At 35.0% G+C, this 19867-nt stretch overlaps 1 protein-coding gene across 3 annotated transcripts in view; it reads left to right on the top strand.

The window, feature by feature from the left end:
* Window positions 1-9503, top strand: part of gdap2 (ganglioside induced differentiation associated protein 2) — a 47804-nt gene extending 38301 nt beyond the window's left edge. For 2 of the 3 annotated variants that reach the window (XR_015498811.1, XR_015498812.1), the window contains exon 14: window positions 8493-9496. Coding sequence is in view for 1 of the 3 variants with exons in the window: in NM_001004563.1 (NP_001004563.1) it covers window positions 8493-8534 (42 nt within the window). In the remaining 2 variants the exon portion in view is untranslated. Of the gene's footprint in view, window positions 1-8492 lie in introns of all 3 variants that reach the window. The other variant, NM_001004563.1, reaches the window with a different exon arrangement.
* The last annotated feature ends 10364 nt before the right edge of the window (window positions 9504-19867 follow it).

Below are 19867 nucleotides of genomic sequence, written 5' to 3'. Positions count from 1 at the left end.
TATGGGTGTCTCCCAGTGATGGATTGCAGCTGGAAGGGCATCCACTGCGTAAAACAAATGCATGATAAGTTGGCGGTTCATTTGGCTGTGGCAACCTCTGATAAATAAAGTGACTGAACCGAAAAAAAAAGAATGATTGAATGAATAAATGGTTTCAACCATAATGCATAAAAAATAAATGTTAGATGGAAACTTAAATGCAAATTCTAACAAAAAAAAGTATGTGGTTCACTGAGTCAGATCATTTTTAACCCAATAAAAGGGTATGGACATAAACTACACTGGAAACAGATTTATTTAATAATCTACTCAATACTGATTTAGAAAATCATGCAGTTTTGCCTCATAAGATCATATGTTTGAATAATGGGTCTGACAAGTTCACTGACCCCTTAAATATTCAAGCTCAAATATTGTTTTAATAAATCCAACAATGTCTGAGCAAAAGTTCAGCCTCGAAATGATTTTGCATTAACTCTTAGAATTGTCTAACTGTGAGAGGAAGAACTACTCTGAGTAGTATTCCAAACATAAGGCATCCCTCTCCATACTCAATATAACATTGCAGTTACAGCACATCTTTCCACGTTTCCTAGAAAGGATTTACTTCTCTGAACGTGTGGGGTGGAAGCAATGCTTTATTTCCAAATGTTTTACGCAATATTCCAGTTAAATTCTCAATGCAATGCATGCAAACACGGTTAATTATTCAAACTTTACATACAAGGCAAATCTAAAGCAGCTGTAACAAGACGGCAGTGCTATTATTTAGTTCAGTGCTGATTCATTTCAGTTCATTCATTAAAAAATAAATGCCAATCAACATGTTCGGCGCCATCGAATTGGTGTTATTTTAGAATATAATGTTTCTTTTACACTTTAATAAAGTAATTAAGGCAAATCCATACGAAGCACACAATGACATTTCTGCTGCAATTTCCAAGATGTCCTTATTGAGCTTGTAATTGAGACTTGAGCCATTGATAGCAGAAAAAACGCAATTATGATGGAGATGGAAAGAGAGATGTGGATTACCTGGGCCTGTGCTTTCTGCAACAGTGTTAGGTGGCATCGTTTCTACTAATAATGAAACTTGATTTATAAGCATCAATAGTATCTCACTAGTGAGAAATGACACGCAAATTCCAAGTTACTACACTTTTGTATTAATAAAAAACATCAGCACAGCACTGACAACACATTTCCGTGATTTTCAAACTTTATGAAATACCTGAAATCATTTGATTCTGTCATATAGAACTGTTATGTGGTCAGAACTTGCCTGGAACTACTTTAGCGACAGAGTACTGTAACTTTTTAATCTGCACAGATTCCAAATCCTGTTTTTAAGCACTTGAAGCTTCTAAGTGTGATCACCCCATAAATTCCATGATTGTAAAGAAATTGACAACACTAGAAGATGAGAAGTTCAACATTACCTTCTGTTGGATTCCAGGTCAAAGTGAAAGAATGTTTAATTCCTCCTGAGAACTTGAAACCAAAGGGAATGGGACAACTACATCAATAATAAATTACATGAAATTAACCCAAAATTAAATGAAAGACACTGAGCAAATTATAATTTTGAAACCAGGCATGATCAAACTGTATATACTAGATGTCGAATAGGACATTCTAGGTTGACTCGCTTGTATTTACTCAATAATGAAGACCCACCTAAATGTAATTACTGCCAGGCTGCTCTTACTATCAAACATATTCTGTTGGAATGTGAAAGTTTAAATACAATTAGACAACAATTTAATAAGAAGAGTACTTTGGATATTTTTAAAAAGGTACCACTAGGAAAAATCTTAAATTATTTATAAAAAAAATTAACTAAAAAATCATATTCAACTTTGAATGTATTTTTGTGTGAATTTTATTCATTTATATTTTATATATTTATCTAAGCAACTTTTTATTCTAATACGAATTTTGTTTTTATTATGTAATGTTTTTATCTATATCCATCTTGCCATAAATTAGCCATAAGTTGCTGATGTGACAATAAATAAATAAATGAATTCATTCATTAGTAAATAAATAAATAATAAATAAATAAATTGCTTTATGTTTCCATGAAAAGAATTGCACACATTGGAATGACGACAGAACACCCTGCAATAAAATTCTAAATAACTGAATTAAAGATATTTTTAGTGGCTTACATAATTGCATATTGGTCATAGTCAGTCAGTTGCAGGTAATGAGCTAATTGGCTCAGAGATGGTAATATATACAGTTGAAGTCAGAATTATTAGCCCCCCTTTGATTGATTTTATTTTATTTTTTATAATTTCCAAATTATGTTTTAACAAAGCAAGAGAAATTTCACAGTATGTCTGATAATAGTTTTTCTTCTGGAGAAAGTCTTATTTGTTTTATTTCGGCTAGAATAAAAGCAGTTCTTAATTATTGAAAAACCATTTTAAGGACAATTATTAGCCCCTTTAAGCTATATTTCTTTTCGATAGTCTACAGAACAAACATCATTATACAATTACTTGCCTAATTACCCTAACGTGCCTAGTCAACCTTAATTAACCTAGTTAACCCTTTAAATGTCACTTTAAGCTGTATAGAAGTGTCTTGAAAAATATCTAGTCAAATATAATTTACTGTCATCATGGCAAAGATAAAATAAATCAGTTATTAGAAATTACTTATTAAAGTATTATGTTTAGAAATGTTTAGAAAATCTTCACTCCGTTAAAAAAAATTGGGGGGAAAATGAACGGGGGCAAATATTTCTGACTTCAACTGTATAGCATGTCAATGTATAATTTTAGTAGAAAACAAGAGTGGGAACAAACAGATGTCTGACCCCAGCATATTTGTAGCACTATATACATAGAGCTATCTGTCTATTCCTTGTTTGACCACAAACAGAAATAACAGTCTAGGAGACGTTTTGAAAATGTGCAATTCAGCCTTTGCAATCCAGAAAAGAATAAGCTAAATTTAGCACCGAGGTCTACTAGTTTAGAAGAACTATTAGTTTAATGTTACTTGTTGATACTTAAAGCACTTAAAAGCAATTCTTACGTTTCTAGATAAATCCGAAAAGAAAAACAATAAACACTCTGGGATAATCTTAAATTGATAGTTCCCTGTAGAGACCAAGTGTTGACTAAAGCAAATTAGAACCACATTGACTGACTCCCATTAGAGTATTAGTAGATTTAGTAGGTTAGGGTTTATTTGCATATGGAGAGCAGGTGGTCTTTGTGGCAGTTTGAACACATTTATCCACACTACACTTTTTATTCCCTTGACTTCTATTCATATCAATGCAGGAATGCTTATGTGAAGAAATCTCACATTTCGATTGTAACGAAAACGTGACTGATAGAATACTGATGCATCAAAACTTGACCTCACCGCTATGTTAAAATAAATATTGCAGCAATATATGAAGATGGAGTAGATTGCATCTATTTTGGATTCATTATGTGTTGAAATTATGTTTTTAAAAATGTGTTGCAGAGATTGATGTTATATTAACATCATTGCTGTACACAAAAGAAATGATGCCTTCTCAAGGTCCAGTGATTACTGTAAAGAAACAATGAAATATCTATACTTGTGTATGTCTATTTTATAAAACGTTTAATTTATTATATTCCAAAGCTTTATATTGCACTTTTTATCCAACTAAATGTACATATTTAGTTTATTAATCTATTTTCTGGTGTCTAAAAACTGATGTATTTGTGTAGTCTTGTGAACTGTTGGTTGATTGTGATGACTGCAGCATTCAGCAAATTTCCCTAATGTGGGGCTATAAATTTTACCTCTGTAAAAACACATTGTTCTCTGTCTTTCACACCCATTACAGGTCTTTCTTTTTTTAGGTGTTTTTATTTAGCATGTTAGATATGAAACCTGCAGTACAAATAACTTTTTTTTTTTTTACATGTTCTTTTTTTGTTTAGACAACAAACAAGTAAAACCTGTCGTACACATACATTCAGGTTCTATAAAAATATATGAACAATATTAAAATAAAATACAAATAAATAATAATATGAATTAAAACATATTTTACTCTTATATATAAAAGGAAAGGAAAGAAAAGGAAAATGGGAAATAAAAAAAATTATAGCAAGGAAAGTATAATAACTGAAGGGTCCATCTTCTTTTTGTGATCTAAAACAGGTTGCCAAGTAAGAAAAAATATATCAGTACTACCTCTTACAGTATATCATATTTTTTCTAAGGTCAGGTGGTGTAGAAGTACTATAAGCCATTGCTTAAAGGTTGGAGAAAGATTTTCTCTTTGCTGCCGTAGTATCTTAAACTTCAAAGCTAACCTGCCCTGGAAGTTAACCCAGGTTTGTTGCAAACTAAACTGAAACTTAACTGGCTAACCAGCTAATCCGGCCTCATGGTACAGGCCCCTGATGTCATCTGTTCTCGAATTAACACCTCTTGATTCAAAGGTTCGTTTAACGGAACAGTTCACCAAAAAATGATAATTTACTCACTGTTTACTCTCTTGTTGAGCGCAAAAAAAAGAAATTTTGAAGAACGCTGAAAACCACTAACCATGAGTAGAAAATACTATGGAAAATCAATGAAAGTCAGAAGCTTTTTCAGTTTCTTCAAAATCTCTTTTGAGTTCAACAGAAGCGGAGTAAACGATGACACAATTTAAATTTTATTGGGTGAAATGTCCCTTTAATGGTTTGCTGATTTAATTAATCTGGGGTGCGTTTCCCAAACAACGACATAACTCGTGGCTGAGCTATCATAGTAGGATGCATCGTTTGGGAAAAGAACGATGTAGTGACAAGTGTTTTCCAAAACCCGTAGTTTCTCTGTCGCAGATCCATCGTTTGAACCACCAGTTATAACGTAAAATGCCCATAATGACGGTTTAAACGGGGTGGTTTAAACCATAATTTTAATTATAATTAATATAAATTTAAATGATTAACGTATGATACATTTATTTTCACAAGCATTGGAGATGTAACAAATTCGCTTTTAAATAATAGGTCACCTATAGCTTTTGTCATGAGCCACGGCTGTGTTCAGCATTACATGAATGTTTTCAAACATGCATTGCCAAGGGAGCACAATTTTAAACATGAAGATCTTTAAAAACTGAATTGTGAAAATACTTTGAAAACCTATTACATCTAACCTTAAGAGAGATGACTTTAATGCTTTTTTAATCATTCCTAGTTTAAATGTTAAAATGTTCTAAATGAATAGGGAATAGGTGGGATAAGTGGGAATAGAACACAGCCAGGAACTATGTTTCTAACTACAGCTCCACACGTGCAGTCGCAAGCTTACAAGTTTGGAACGCAGTTTGCGAATGATTGTTGGAACGATGGATTTAGGAAACGCCAAATCAACAAACTATGTTTGTAACGACGGAGCCTGCGACCTTAGTTGGCTGACGATGGTTTTTAGAAACACACTCCTGGTCATTTGTGTGCTCTGCGAGTGAGAGAAAACACAAATGCTTCAACTCTCTCCTCATTCAAGATTAAATCCACTCCACTCTCTGCTATTTAGCTTTTAATGAATATCCTGCCCAATCTCCAGCAGAATTACCATACATTTGACCTGAAGCCCTGAAGCACCTCCGCTAGATTGACTTCACTGCTTCAGGAAGTGAATCATCATCTCTCCTGTGAGTCACACAACAACAGCATCAGACACCCATTAATTCACCGCACATCACTTTTCCTAAGTGTTCGTTTGGCTTTAGGAATCCCTTACATACGATCTTCTCCAGTATATTCTACAAACCACAGCCTTCACTCTAAATATTTACCCACGGAATATTTGTATTCCTACGGTAAATAAGACTTCTGTTGTTTGATGTGCAGTACAGCTGGATTTAAATCTTCATATTTGCGCCAACAGCTTTTCTAGGATGTAGGTGTGTCTGGGGCTTATGGTGTGGTTACCAGGGCTTAAACACTTTGACTTCAAGGCAGTACATTGTATGTTGGGATGTTCGGGAAAAAAACTTGCAAAGAGATATTTTGTTTTTTGTGATTTTTATATATTGCAATATAAATACAATTTCACCAGATTACAAGAATACTAAACTAATACAAGCATAGAAAAATACAACACAGCAAAGCTACAAATAACAGTCCGTTCCTTCTTTTTTTTTTTTTTTGCCTCTGAAGAAACAAACAGGGTTCTGACACAAATTGAATAATCAAATGTAAAATAACACTGTTTTCATTGAGTAAGTAATTATATATAATTAATTTTGAATCTACAAACATTATAAATTATTGTGTGCAAAAGCCTTGAATTGGCTTGAAATACATCGATCAGAATTAGAAACAGAGTGAAAGTTGAATATGTGCATCTAAGGCAGTGATGCCCAAAGTTGGCCCAATGTAACCCTTGATTTGGCTCACCATCCCATCTGAAAGGAGAGTGAAAATAATAGAGAGGGTTGGAGCAAATGGCTTTGTCACAGAGATCGTCATTTCTAATTTGATGTAACCTTTTTTGTTTGCTTTATTGTTGAGCTACAAAAAAGCACACTGAAACTGGTGTCCCTATAATGGGTTTTTAAAAATGATCTTCCATGCAGTAACACAGCACTAAGTGAATAAAAACATCCAGCTGAGGTTTAAATCTGAAAGTGCACCTTCTTTAAAACTATTGATTCTTCAACAAAATAGAAACTTCAATAGTCAAATCAATGAATCTTGTTGGGTTCGGATCTTTTGTCTTGCCGACGTTGATGTGGTACATCACCAAACATAAAGTGCCAGATCAGGTAAAACATGAACGCGCCTTTCACTTTACACACTAGCGAAGCATGGGGGATCACAGGACTGATCATGGCATGAAGATGACGATGACTGACAGATAGAGATTCAGCTGCGGGTATAACGGATTAAAGTTCATATTCATAACAATACCACAGTATGGCCAACCGTGTGCTGTTTGTTCTTGTCATTTTTCCTATTTTTGATAAAATAACCTACGCTGCAACGTGGGATTCATGGACTGTCTGCTATTAAAGGATGGAGCAGCAGAGACTATTATGTATGGGACTTTGACAGGGACTTTATCAGTAACTGTTGCAGTTTGTTTGGACCAGTTTCTTCTTCCTCTGGATCATAACATATGTGTCATTAAAATTGTTGCCTCATTTTTTTGTAGTTTGTAAAATGTGTTTGTTAATTGTGTGTTGTAACTTGTAATCGATATACGCGGCTTGTAATCACTTATTTATTATAGACCAGTGCTCGTACTGTATCTCTCAGCTTAAATCTGTATGGGGTTATTTACATAATGCATCCAAAACTATGTTGAAAATATAACGCGAGCTTCTTCCTATACAAATTTAAATGTGTTTGTGAGCTCGTTATCCTCTGCCATTTGCCTTTGCTATGGACACCATCAGCTGTCCCTCACACGCGACGCAATACATTTTCTAAATAGTTCAACTTTTGCCAGTGTTGATTAATACTAAATGTGTGTCGCTGTTATTACTTATTACTTACTTATTGTTATTGGAGTTATGGTTAAGAGTAGAGTAATTGCATACAAACTGCATAGCTTTATTGCATTCCTGCATTAGGCTCTCACATACACTGTGCTACCTCATAACCGTGATGGGCGTTTCTCTCTGTCTCGTGCTGAACCCCGTCAACCAATCAGAACAGAGTCATCAGACCAATCACTGCAGATTAGCCTCACACAAAGGAGATTGTTAGGATATTTAGGCAAAATAAATGCACATTATGAGACAATGAAAGTGTTTTTTGACCTTGCATGCATATCAGCCTATTGTTGGAGACCCCCAAACCTAAATATATTGTTTTATAATGCATAATTAGGGCTCTTTATATGTTGTAAATGTGTCACTTGACAGATAGAGGACTATGCAAAAGACATTGAAATCAAAGGAAAAACTAGTGTAATTCATTCATAAATGAGATGTTTTTACTGTAATAAGTTCATTTCTAAAATGAAAATATTGTATTTAACATAAAGCAATGTTTTCTAGTCATTTGAAATATTATTAATTCAATTAGAAAATTACCCATGGCAACTATATTTACCTTTGGCCCACTAGCCTCTATCAAGTTTGGTGTTTGGCCCTTCATAAGAAAAAGTTTGGCCACTCCTGCTGTAAGGTGAGAGAACTTTGCAGTGACTCAGAACTGTAGAGTATGTTCAGAACTGCAGTATTTGGTCAACTGTAATCCTAACTCAACATTGCAGATCCTGCGATGTGAATATTGCGGATTCGCACATTGCGATATCGATTTGTAGATGTTTTTTTTGTTTTTGTTTTGTTTTTTTGCAGTGTACTTGACTTTTTTAATTATTCCTTTATTTATGTTTATATTTAGTAAAACATTTAGGCAAATTTTTTGCTGTTATATGTTATGCATCCCTACTTTTTACAGTGCATCTCAGTCAGCACTTTACTGCTGTTTGTTTCTATGTCTTCGACTGTGCTTCTGAATATCATCTCTCTGCTCCTCCAGGTTAACAGCCCTTATTACTCGGCTCAATCCGCAGGCCTATGATGCAGTCAAATAAACCCAGCATTGAAGAGCTGGACTGAGAAGACATTGAACTCGATGACCCTGAACTCAAGATGGACGCAATCAAAAGTGTGTCTCCGCTGTTCCTGACCGGCTATGTTTTCTGAGACAGCGAAAGACTGTTGATCAATAATGCTGTATAAACACAAACTGCTGAAACATGCTGAATGTGCCACAGAACTGTACTAAACACAAGTGAAGGAGCCGCTGGCCTGACCCAAGCTTTTTTTGGAGGTATGTGTGTATGTGTGTGTGTGTGTTGCTGAATTTAGCAAACTTTCATAACAACCAATATTTTGTACCAATGTGAAACACATGTACCAGTGTCTGTGTTAATAATGGCTGGGAATAGCAGAAAGGATTCTGGCTTTAATTTCTCATGTTCTAGTCCATCCAGTCATGTGAAAGAAATGTGCTTTCATTTCATCTCATGTTTGCACAGTCACCAGAAGGAGCAGCATTTGTTTTTATCTTCATTCTCTCTTTTTTTTCAAGCACTTTTACAGCTTTAAGGTATTAAACATCACTACTGTTTCTTGATTTTTGTCTTTGAGCATACAAGCAATGAAATATAGTTCAGGTTGGCCTGATGAGATTTCTTTTGCCATATTAATATCATCATTTTCATTCTGTTTCTTACAATATGGCCATCAGTGTTGCATTGGATTCTCCTGAAGTACACTAAACTTCTAGTTGGTCTTTTATTCTGTGGAGCAGACTTGCATTCATGGCCTGGTGCAGACAGAGTTTATGCACTGTAAATAGACGTTTGTTGATACTACATATGCAGTCTGTTACTATTCATTCTGGTTCATTTTAGTCAGCCTTTACTGTAGCGATGAAGTGATTTATGTGTTGAATTTCATACTGTTTTAAATGAATTATGATGTATGGATTATGATTATGAAGAGAGTACTATTGAATAAAAACAGAATTTGATGTTATGGGTAATCTTGTTTTCAGTGCCTTCGCTGAGTTCAATATGCATGATCTGTGTTGCGTTTAGTTTGAAAGGCTTTGTGTTTACAAGATGAAAATGCAGCTATTTATTTTAATAATGTGTTCTGAATTATTATTATTTGGTTTTCTATATATTTTTAGTATCATAGGAGTTGTACTTGGATTTCACGAGAAGAGTCTGCTTAGTTTGATCATTTTTGTTGTGCTATTTTTAAAGTTATTAGATAAGCTGTCAGTACTTTTTATCATGTTTGAGGTGAAAATCACTGACTAATCACCATTCTTTAAAAATGTCAGATTAGGCAACGTGTCTTTTTTCCTTTAAAATTACATCATTTTACAATGTAATAACTATTGCAAATTGCTGGGTTTACTTTTTTACTTTGTTTTGGTCAAAATTTCATATCATTTGTAAGACATCTTTACTCTTTCTATCAAGGAAAATTGATCAGTCATTTGATAAAATGGTCAGCCATTGATGTTTTTAATTGATAATCGTCCTGCCATTTTAATTTATAATGAATTGCATTCATGAAATACAGTTGAATGTGTTTTATGACAACATAATTGCCACATGGTTGAAGTTCTTAAGGCCCAATCTGTTTTTTTACATGCATTTTTTATTTCTCTTTGCTATTTGGGCTTATTGGAACCTAATTGGAATAAAACCTTAGTATCATCTTTTGATATGATGTACTTTTAGATAAAAATGATGTCCATATATGAGGACTCGTGGTCCTTTTTCCTGACTGTTTTTTAATGCTTATGTAACATTGTGTGTTTTTTTAACATGTTTTGAGTATCGGAGAGTAAAAACAACATTTTTTTGTTCGTTTTGGACAGTTAAAATAGTGTTTGGGGCGTTTCAAAACAGTTGAAGGATGACTGTAACAAAATATAAAGCATTCAAAGTATTTTAAAAAGCCACTTAAGAGCTAAAATGTGCTGTCCCTGTATGTGGACACTCAAGCCCTAGGAGGTTAGACTTGGAATTGGAAATCACCCCATTTTACAAGTTACCTAGAATTACACAGTTGAGTTTGATCATTTTTAAATCCTTTCAGATGATCTGCGGGTCTGGCTGGCCCATGTTTAGCTTAGCTTAGCTTAAATAATTGAATCAGATTGGACCAGTAGCGTCTTGCTCAAAATATAATAATAATTTAAAAGAGGACACATTTTTTATTTAGTTGACTCTTCTGTAGTTACATTGTGTATGAAGACAGACTAAAATGAAAAGTTGCTATATTCTAGGCAGAATAGGATCTATACTCTAATTCCAGCATAATACTCATGGAAATTCAAGTGGTTTCTACTTCAGAGCTGGATGTTACTGAGGGTTAGGGTTGTGGTAGGTGTTGGCATTAATAAAACTCTCAGGAACTTTGCTGCTTTTGACGAAATGGTGACAATTTTCAGGCACAGAAATGGCCCTGCCAGACCCATAGATCAATTGAATGAATTAAAAATGGTAAGACTTTTGGGGACTTGTACAACGTGGCGAGTTCCTTTTAAGCATCAAGTTTCTTATTAAAGGTCTAAACCAACTATTCAAGTCTTCACACTTAGCTGATGATTGATTATAAAGCTTGCTTGGCATGCTGTCCTGTTGCAAAGTGAGAGGGGAATTAAAGCTCAGGTAGATCTTGAGAATTCCCCTGCTGTAGTAGCTAATTGAACAGATAGTAATTGCTCTTAAGAGATAACTACTTACTAGGAGCATGTCTATGGTGCCGATTTGGATTAGTCAATTAACTTAAGCTGCATGTTTTTGTATGGTGGGAGGAACCCAGGGGAAACTCAACAAAGAAACATCAGCTATCTTGGTAATGACTAGAACCAAAAACATTCTTACTGTGAGGCAACAGTGCTAACCACTGGGCCACCATGGCACCCATCTAGGAAAGGAGGAGCAGTAGGGGTGGAAGGAGGGATTCTTTAAAACAAAGAAGACTGTGGTATGAAACCAAGGGTATTTATAGAGGCTTAAGAATCTTCTGATTGGTGAATCATAAATTGAATTATGTCGCAAACAATCATAAGCACCTGATCCTCTTGAAATTTGTTTATAAATAAAATTCACAAATTGAAAGTTCTGTTATAGTTCACATTCTCCACAGAAGGCTTCTGAGTATGTTGAATCCAATTTGAGATATTTTGAATAATGTCGGTAACATAAGCCATTGCGTTCCATTGTTTTGTTTCTTTGTTTTGTCCCTTTATAAGTATTTTCATGCTTGAAGTCAGTATTTATGAGCAGTGTTGACCATGTTCCTGTCAAAGAGTAATTAGTTTTAATTACTAGTTACTATTCACAAAAAGTAACTTGAGTTACATAATTATAAAAGTAACTAATTACCAGGGAAAGTAACTTTTGTGTTACTTTAAAAAATCTAATTTGTCAAATGACTATAAAATAAATATAAAACATTGTACACTAATCTGCTCTATTGTAATGTTGATGTAGGACAATGTGAGAGACACCATCATCATCATCAAATTCAACATATCATAATAAATATTAGAAAATTGAAAAAAAGTAGTGCTTATATTTTCAGTTTGCAAAAGCTAGCTTGTTGGATTTGCCATTATTCTGACTCCTGGTCGTTGGTGTGTGCGACACTGTGTGTGAGCTTCTGTGTGAACACCCGCACTATTCTGCCTCTGAAATTTACTGAGCCAATCATCAGGTTCTCAATTACACCACGTTCACAGACACACCAATCATCATCAGTGGTTGGTTATGTGTCCTACCCCAGCCTCAAACACACACACACACCCCCCAGAGGAAAAAAGGTTCCTATGACTGAGACAGACGCTGCTCGCAAGAAAACCGTCTTAATTATAGTAACACACATTTATTGTCAGATACGGCAATAGCGTTGTAACAGGGGAAACTGTAACTCATTTGATTACTCATTACTGAATAAAGTATTGCCGGTAGTAGCCCCACTTATTTAAATGCCGTTATTCCCATCACTGTTTATGAGAGGATGCAGATTTGGTACATTTGCAAGGTGAGCTGCATGCAATGCTTTTAATGGGCACCCCCTAACCCTACCCCGTCACTAGCTCCATTGAGTGCACTGTGTCTGACATTGCAAGTCTGAGACATGCAGTCCCCATCCAGATACTATTAGTATGAGCTTTGCGTATCAGCCCATGCTAATTCTTCCCCCGGTCTTAGCAAATCTCACATTCTTCATAGATCCATAGATTGTAGATCCATCCATAGATTGTCAGTCAGCCTGGTCAAACAGCTCGTTCTACTCTTGTGTCCTGCTGTTTGTTTTTAATCATGTAAGCAGCGCTGGTGAAGCAGCAGTCCAGCAGAGTGCCAGTGTCTCTGAGGCGCCGCATGCAGTGAGCAAAATGAATCAGTGTTTTAGAGAGCTCTCACCATGGCGGAGGGGTCAGCAAAGCTGGACTCAACTGGAACACCTGGACAAGATTGCTTTGGCTTCAGACTATGAATCACACTGAGTATGACCACACCATCAGAAATCAGCAGGGGTTCTGGGAAATGGAGACATGATCATCATCTTCATCAAATGGTCTGAGCTGTCCTTAAATAACTCCCCTTAGATCTCCATTCATAAAATGAATGAAATGCCTTTACGGTCATTTTACTACATTCATTTTGCAGTGAGATTGTGCTGCTGGTGTTTCCCAATCATTAGTTAATTAGGAATGCCTTTTTTCCATATTATTTTGAAGGTGATAGTGAACACCCACCCATGACCTATACACACTTGCAACTTCTCCACGATGGACGTCCAGGGTTCTCTAGCCTCCGACGCCTAGACTGCAGCTCTGCACAAGACGTTTGGCCATAGGAGAAATGGTTGTGCCTAACTAAGTCTGGTTTGTTTTGAGTTTTTTTTTTCCTTCACCTTTGTCAATTGGTGAAGTTTGTTCTTCACCATTGGCTTGCTTGGTTTGGGACTTGTGGAGCTGCACATCAATGGATTTGCTCTTCAGTGTTTGGACTTTCAGCAGTGAAAAATAAACCACACTGAAATGAGCCAAACTGAATTACAACTCTGAAAACAGGAGATGACACAGTTTTAATTTACTAGAACTCCTATGTTAAGCTGCTTTGACAATCTACATTGTAAAAGCACTATAGAAATAAAGATAAATTAAAAAGTGATGTTTTGGTTGTCAATTACTCGCACACCAATACACTGAACAACTTAATATAGAAGTGTAAGATGTCACCATTTCAACAAAATCACATTTTTGTCATTAAACAGTGGTATAATAAACATACATTTTGGCAGCTAATTTTAAAAGTTGACATTTTAAAGCATCCACAAAACAGGAGTACATGAATGGTTATATGTCAAAAAGGATTTTCTTAATTTTATTTTAGTTGAAGACAAGTATTGTGTAAACCCCTCGTAATCCTGCCGTTAACAAGTCACCATCATGTCACTCCAAACCTTAATGGCTTGCTGCCTTCTTTGGAAAAGTAGTATTTTTGAGTAGGTGTAGAAGAGTTTCGGTGGCCATGACTGGATTTAGTTTTTCTGCAGCAGAAGTCAAAGGATTCTAAAGCTGTTTCATTACCATTATACTTCAAAATATCTCATGTCATGCTAAACCTGCTTGACTTTCTTCTGGAAAACAAAAATAGATATTGCTTTCCATATTATTGTTATCCTAAAAATTTCAAAATGTCCTTTGTTGAATGGAAATCAATGAGAACTAAAACAGTTTGACTATACCGAGATTCTCCTAAATGTCATTTGTGCATCCAACCCTCAATGACTAAGTTTACATGGACACCAGTGATCAAATGGATTGCGTTAATCTGAATAAGACAATAATATGATAAAAGTGTTTACATGAGTTGCTTTTTGCACACTATCCACATTTCCTCCAGAGTTTCATGTAATTTTGGATGTTTCATTTTTAATTTGTTGACTTTAACTGCAGTTTGACACTTTCATTTTCATTCGGGAAACATTTCATGCATGCCCCCCGTTGACGAACGAGATATTGGATGTGAGTATGAACTGCTGGAAGAGTGTTGTTTTAATGGAATTTGAGACCGCACACTGTATGGGAGAAAAAAAAAACACATTTTACAACACCGGTGTCTGTGGTCTTTCACTGACTCAGTAGGTGCAGAGAATAGTGTCAAATAGTTGTATGTATAGACTATCCTATCGCAAATGCGTTGAAAAGTCCTACATGACGGTAATAGTTTGATTAAGGTGTTTACATGTCTGCACTGCACTTCAATAATGTGACTAAAATCAGCATAATCCACGTCTAAAATCCATTTATGTTTAGTAATAACTTTAATCTGATTAAATTAATCAAAAATCAATGTTTACATCAGGGGTGACCAAACTTTTTCTTATGAAGGGCCAAAAACTAAACTTGATTAAGGCTGGTGGCTTAGAGATACATATACCAAACTGTAAAGTTATCAATGTAGTTTTAATCGAATTTAGTATTATAATTCATTATATAATTTATTATATAATTAAATTAATACTATAATGTATTACATTTTAAATAATTGTATAAATAATTATACATGTTTGTACATTTTAGAATGAACAAATGTTTCGCAATAAATGAAAAAAAGCTTTTTTTTTTTTTGTAGCTCAACAGTTAAAAAACAAAGGTTATGTAAATTAGAAATGGCAATCTCTATTAAAGGCATTCCCCCCAAAATCCCCATTATTCTCCCTCTCTTCTCAGATGGGACAGAAGGCCAAACCAAAGGTTAGCGTGGGCCAACTTTGGCCCTCGGGCCCTAGTTTGGACATCTCTGGTTTAAATGGTAGGCTCGTAATCAGAGTAATCGGATTTTTGGTATCCATGTAAACATACTCACTGTCTTTGTTGTGTGAAACATAATAAATAAATATTTTGAAGAATGTTGAAACTCAAAAAGTTTTAGTTTCAATTAGAATTTTACATACTTTAAAGGTTAGATGCAGTATACAGTCTGTTGAGTCTACTGCACACTCAAATAAAATATTTTTGCAGTTTGTTTAAAGTACTTATTTAAATTGAGCTAAAAAAAAAACAATTCTTCATTTTTTTGGGTGGGAAAAAAAAAATAATAATAATAATTACGTTAACTTTATCTGTGTTGGGACAGAAGGAATGTGTGGAACCCAGCATTGTTTACAGTGTACTTCTATATATGAAAGTCTTATATTCACCTTTAACCTGGTAAAATCTATTAGTTAACTTCACAAATTGAGGTGGATCGAGCATAAAACATTAAATTATCCCAAAATATCTTAATAATTGTGTTGTTTAAGCTCATCTTACATAAGTAGTTTGAACAAGCAGCAAATTAATTGTTTTGAGTGTACAATACAAGTCAGTGGAAATGATTGCCTCCATTTTTCCAAATATCTTCTTATTTTTGGTCTGAAGAAGAACATCATGCTGGTTTGAAATTGAGTAAATATAGTATTTTCGGCGAAGCATCCCTTCAAAGGCCCACTTGAATGTAAATTATGATCTCATGGCTCTTTATCAAAATGTTTGCTGACATTCAGATTTATTGATGCTCGGGTGAAGGTCTGCGATCCAGAGTGAGTTACACTGAAGCGATCTGGTTTAAGCAGAATGAAACGAAACCGACTGATTGGCTGTATAGGCAGCAGGGTGATTAACTGTGTGAATGAACATATACCCTCGCTCTCTTCTATCAGTGCTGGAACTGGAAATATGGCATTGATTAGCGCAGACATCTGCTTATTGTACTGCTGTTGTCTGTTGGTGCTCCAGAACTCCTCCAGATGGAGGGCAGGCGCGGGTCACTGTGCTGTAAGGATCGGTGTTCAGTGGGGGGCACCAGTTCACTCATTCCTGCGCTTTCCTGACTGTTACATCTAGATTATGGCATTGTTTATGCACAAACAGACATTAGCCCTGTCACAATAATCAATATATCGACTTATTGTACAACATATGGACATGACCTCAGTCATTTTTGGTGATGCAATATGTATCGCCCATACATAACGACCAATTTCAGAAAAACTTTAGCTGATTGAGCAACATCATTAGCTCTACTGGAAGTGTCAGTGTCAGTGTGGTTAAAAACACTGTAGTGTTTACTATAAATTACTATAGTATATTTCCATGTTGGTGTCTGACAGCTAAAAGTAGATCTGGTAGCAGATATCGCAGCCTCTGTTACCTTTTACTTTGCACTTTGTTATAAATACTACTTATTATTTGTTTGTTTAGAATATACATTTTCACATTCTGACGCCAATGCCTGATTATTAAATAGTTAAAATGACTAGAATTCAATGAAATATTCTTAATACAAAATATTATATGTTCTTTCTGTACTTGCATTGTAATAATATTATAGTAATTCTGGCCATATATAGTGAGGGGCATTAAATGGTCTGAAAATAACAATAATATCGTTTATCGCAATATATTTGGTGCAATATATCGTACAACAATAAGCTATCGTGACAGGCCTGGTAGAAATATCAAAAATATCATGGCCACTTCAAAATACTGTGAATATTTATTTATTATTAACATTTAAAGTGTTAAGAATATTCAGATTGCTGTATTCACCGTGGTTGTTCATCAGCAGCAAATGATAAAGAATTCTTTGTCCACGGTTAAGCGATTCGTTTTTAAACGTTAACATGTTAATATGACATTGAAAATTCAGAATATTTTTTCATGTTGGTTGTTTGTTAACTCTGTAAAGTATGGCTCCATTTGTTAATTTAACTAAAGTCAATATAATGAAAACTACCACTAACATTTCCTAATCTTAAGCTACAGTCACACTAGAGTTTATGTGAGCGAAATTCTGTCGTACGGCGCTGCGAAAAGGGGCGGGATTAAACAAGCTTATTAGGCATTTAAAAAAGAAAGCGATTGCTCCATGTTTGAAATTTCTGTCCAGAGAGGTCATGTTTTGATCCTCGATTGGTCTCACGTAGTCAAGTGATGCGATTTCGCAGGTCAGAGTTCACCAAGCTTGAACTTTGCACTGCAGCAACCTGCGAAACTTAACGCAGACCCGCGTTTCCGGTCTGATGCACTCACGTGCGTATGAATGGAAGTATATGGGAGGAAAAGCCCAGTGTGACCGCAGCTTTAATCTGATGTTCATTTGCTTTGAATTCCTAATGAAACACTAAAATCAAAAGTCATAATCATTTTATTATTAACATACAATTTAGTTGCATTTTATTAAATAATATTAACATAATTAGTAAGTGTAATACATCTACCCTTTTCTGATTGACTTGAACATTAATCAATGAGACTTTACGGTAAAAATGTCACCTACTTTACTGAATTTATTAAATTAACTTTTTTGTTTTTGCAAATTTAAGTGGATTGAACATAAAACAATTAAGTTTTGGGAATAAAATCTAAAGAATTGTGTTTCAGCTCATTTTAAATAAATAGTTTGAGCAAAAAGCAAAAAGGTTTCCTTTGACATGTATACAATGAAAAAAAGTGTTGCATGCAGAACTGTTGCAAACAATTTATTTGTGTTGAATTTAAACAAACAAATTAAGTTTAATAATGTTCAACTTAATTTATTTGTTTAAATTCAGCCCAAATAAATTGTTTACAACCACTTAACGTAAAAAAAAAATTAGTAGATCCAAGGAATTATCTTTATATAATTTTTTTCAGTGCATGGTGGCACAGTGGTTAGCACTGTCGCCTCACAGCAAGATCCAGTCCAAAGACATTCGTTAAGTGAATTGGATGAACTAAATTGGCTGTAATGTATGAGTGCGTATGTGAATGTGAGAGTATGCGGGTGTGTTTTCAGTACTGTGTTGTAGCTGGATGGGCATCTGCTTTGTAAAATATATGCTGGAAAAGTTGCCTATTCATTCAGCTGTGATGACCCCTGATAAATAAGGGACTAAGCCAAAGGAAAATGTATGAATGACCATGTATATACATACATTTTTAGGAAATCATAAGTTTTTCTGCAGCTCTGGTCAATATCGTGATCAAACCATACAAACTTCAGCAATTAATCGCAACATAAAAATTTGATCCCGACACATATCTATGCTCAAAAATCTATGTATTGTAATGTCTGGACTGTGAATGTTTCTGGGAACTGTCAGTGTTCACGCATGAACCAATTTGACGCAAAGATGTTTATTTAAAAGGCGAGAGCAAGATGAGGAAACCTCATGAAACTGATGACACGGGCAAACAGTAAATCATTTTTACTGACTGACATTTATAAGGGGTCTAAAGTTGTAACTCCACAAAAGCGAAGCAAATGAAACAAAACAATTTTCCAAACCACAGTTTTCCAGTGTTTGTTTTCTTTCCATGCTTGCTGTATGATGACAAGCTTGCACATATGAATCAAAAATGAAAAATGACTATCGGCTTTTTAATTAAAAGCAAAGTCCTGTATCTTGCTTGTGTGTGTGTGTGTGTGTGTGTGACAGTTCAGAAGTCTGTGTAATACACAGGAAGCAGCTGCATGCGGGAATCTGTTGAATATTTGATCAGTCTTCTGTAGTGTTCAGAGGACAAAAACAGGAGGCCTAATGTTTAAAACATTTAAGCAAATGTTACCTTTAGTGCTTTTTAACCTTTTGTTTAGTTTTTATTCCCCTTGAAAATGGCAAATATTGAAGACTAAAGTAAGTAATACCAGGACAGTGTTCATTAGTTCATCAGTTCCTTTATAGTGTAATGCACTTTACTATATAGTATTGGTTTAAAAAAAAAAACACTAGTATTCCTTTCAGCTTAGTCCCTTATTTATCAGTGGTCATCACAGCTGAATGAACCGCCAACTGTTCCAGCATATGTTTTATGCAGCGAATGCCCCTCTAGCCGGTACCCAGTATTGGGTAACACCCATATAAACTCATATTCACACATGCACACTGTGGACAATTTAGTTTATTCAATTCACCTATAGTGCATGTCTTTGGACTGTGGGGGGAAACTGGAGCACCCGGAGGAAACCCACGCCAAGAACATGCAACCCCCACACAGAAATGCCACACAGAAAAGCTGGGATTTGAACCAGCGACCTTCTTGCTGTGAGGTGACAGTACTAACCAGCTCACTGTGTCACCACCACTATATTGTTTATTATTAGAAATGACTTGTTTTTTGCCATGTGGGTTGGAAGACTCTGAGACAAAATTAAGGTGCTTGTAGATGAAAGTACTTGAAACTTTGTTTGTTATACTTGCAACTTTGACAGTTGCAAGTACAGTATATTTCACAAACAGACTTTTCTTCTCGAGCTATTTTAATTCACAGCTTCAAGCCAACAAACTCTCAACTGTGAGAAACGATTACAATTCTAGGAGAATTTTCTTTTTTTGCACAACCCA

Source organism: Danio rerio, chromosome 9 (assembly GCF_052040795.2).
Source record: "Danio rerio strain M-AB ecotype USA chromosome 9, GRCz13ab, whole genome shotgun sequence".
NCBI lineage: Eukaryota > Metazoa > Chordata > Actinopteri > Cypriniformes > Danionidae > Danio > Danio rerio.
This window is presented reverse-complemented; position numbering and strand designations above follow the sequence as displayed.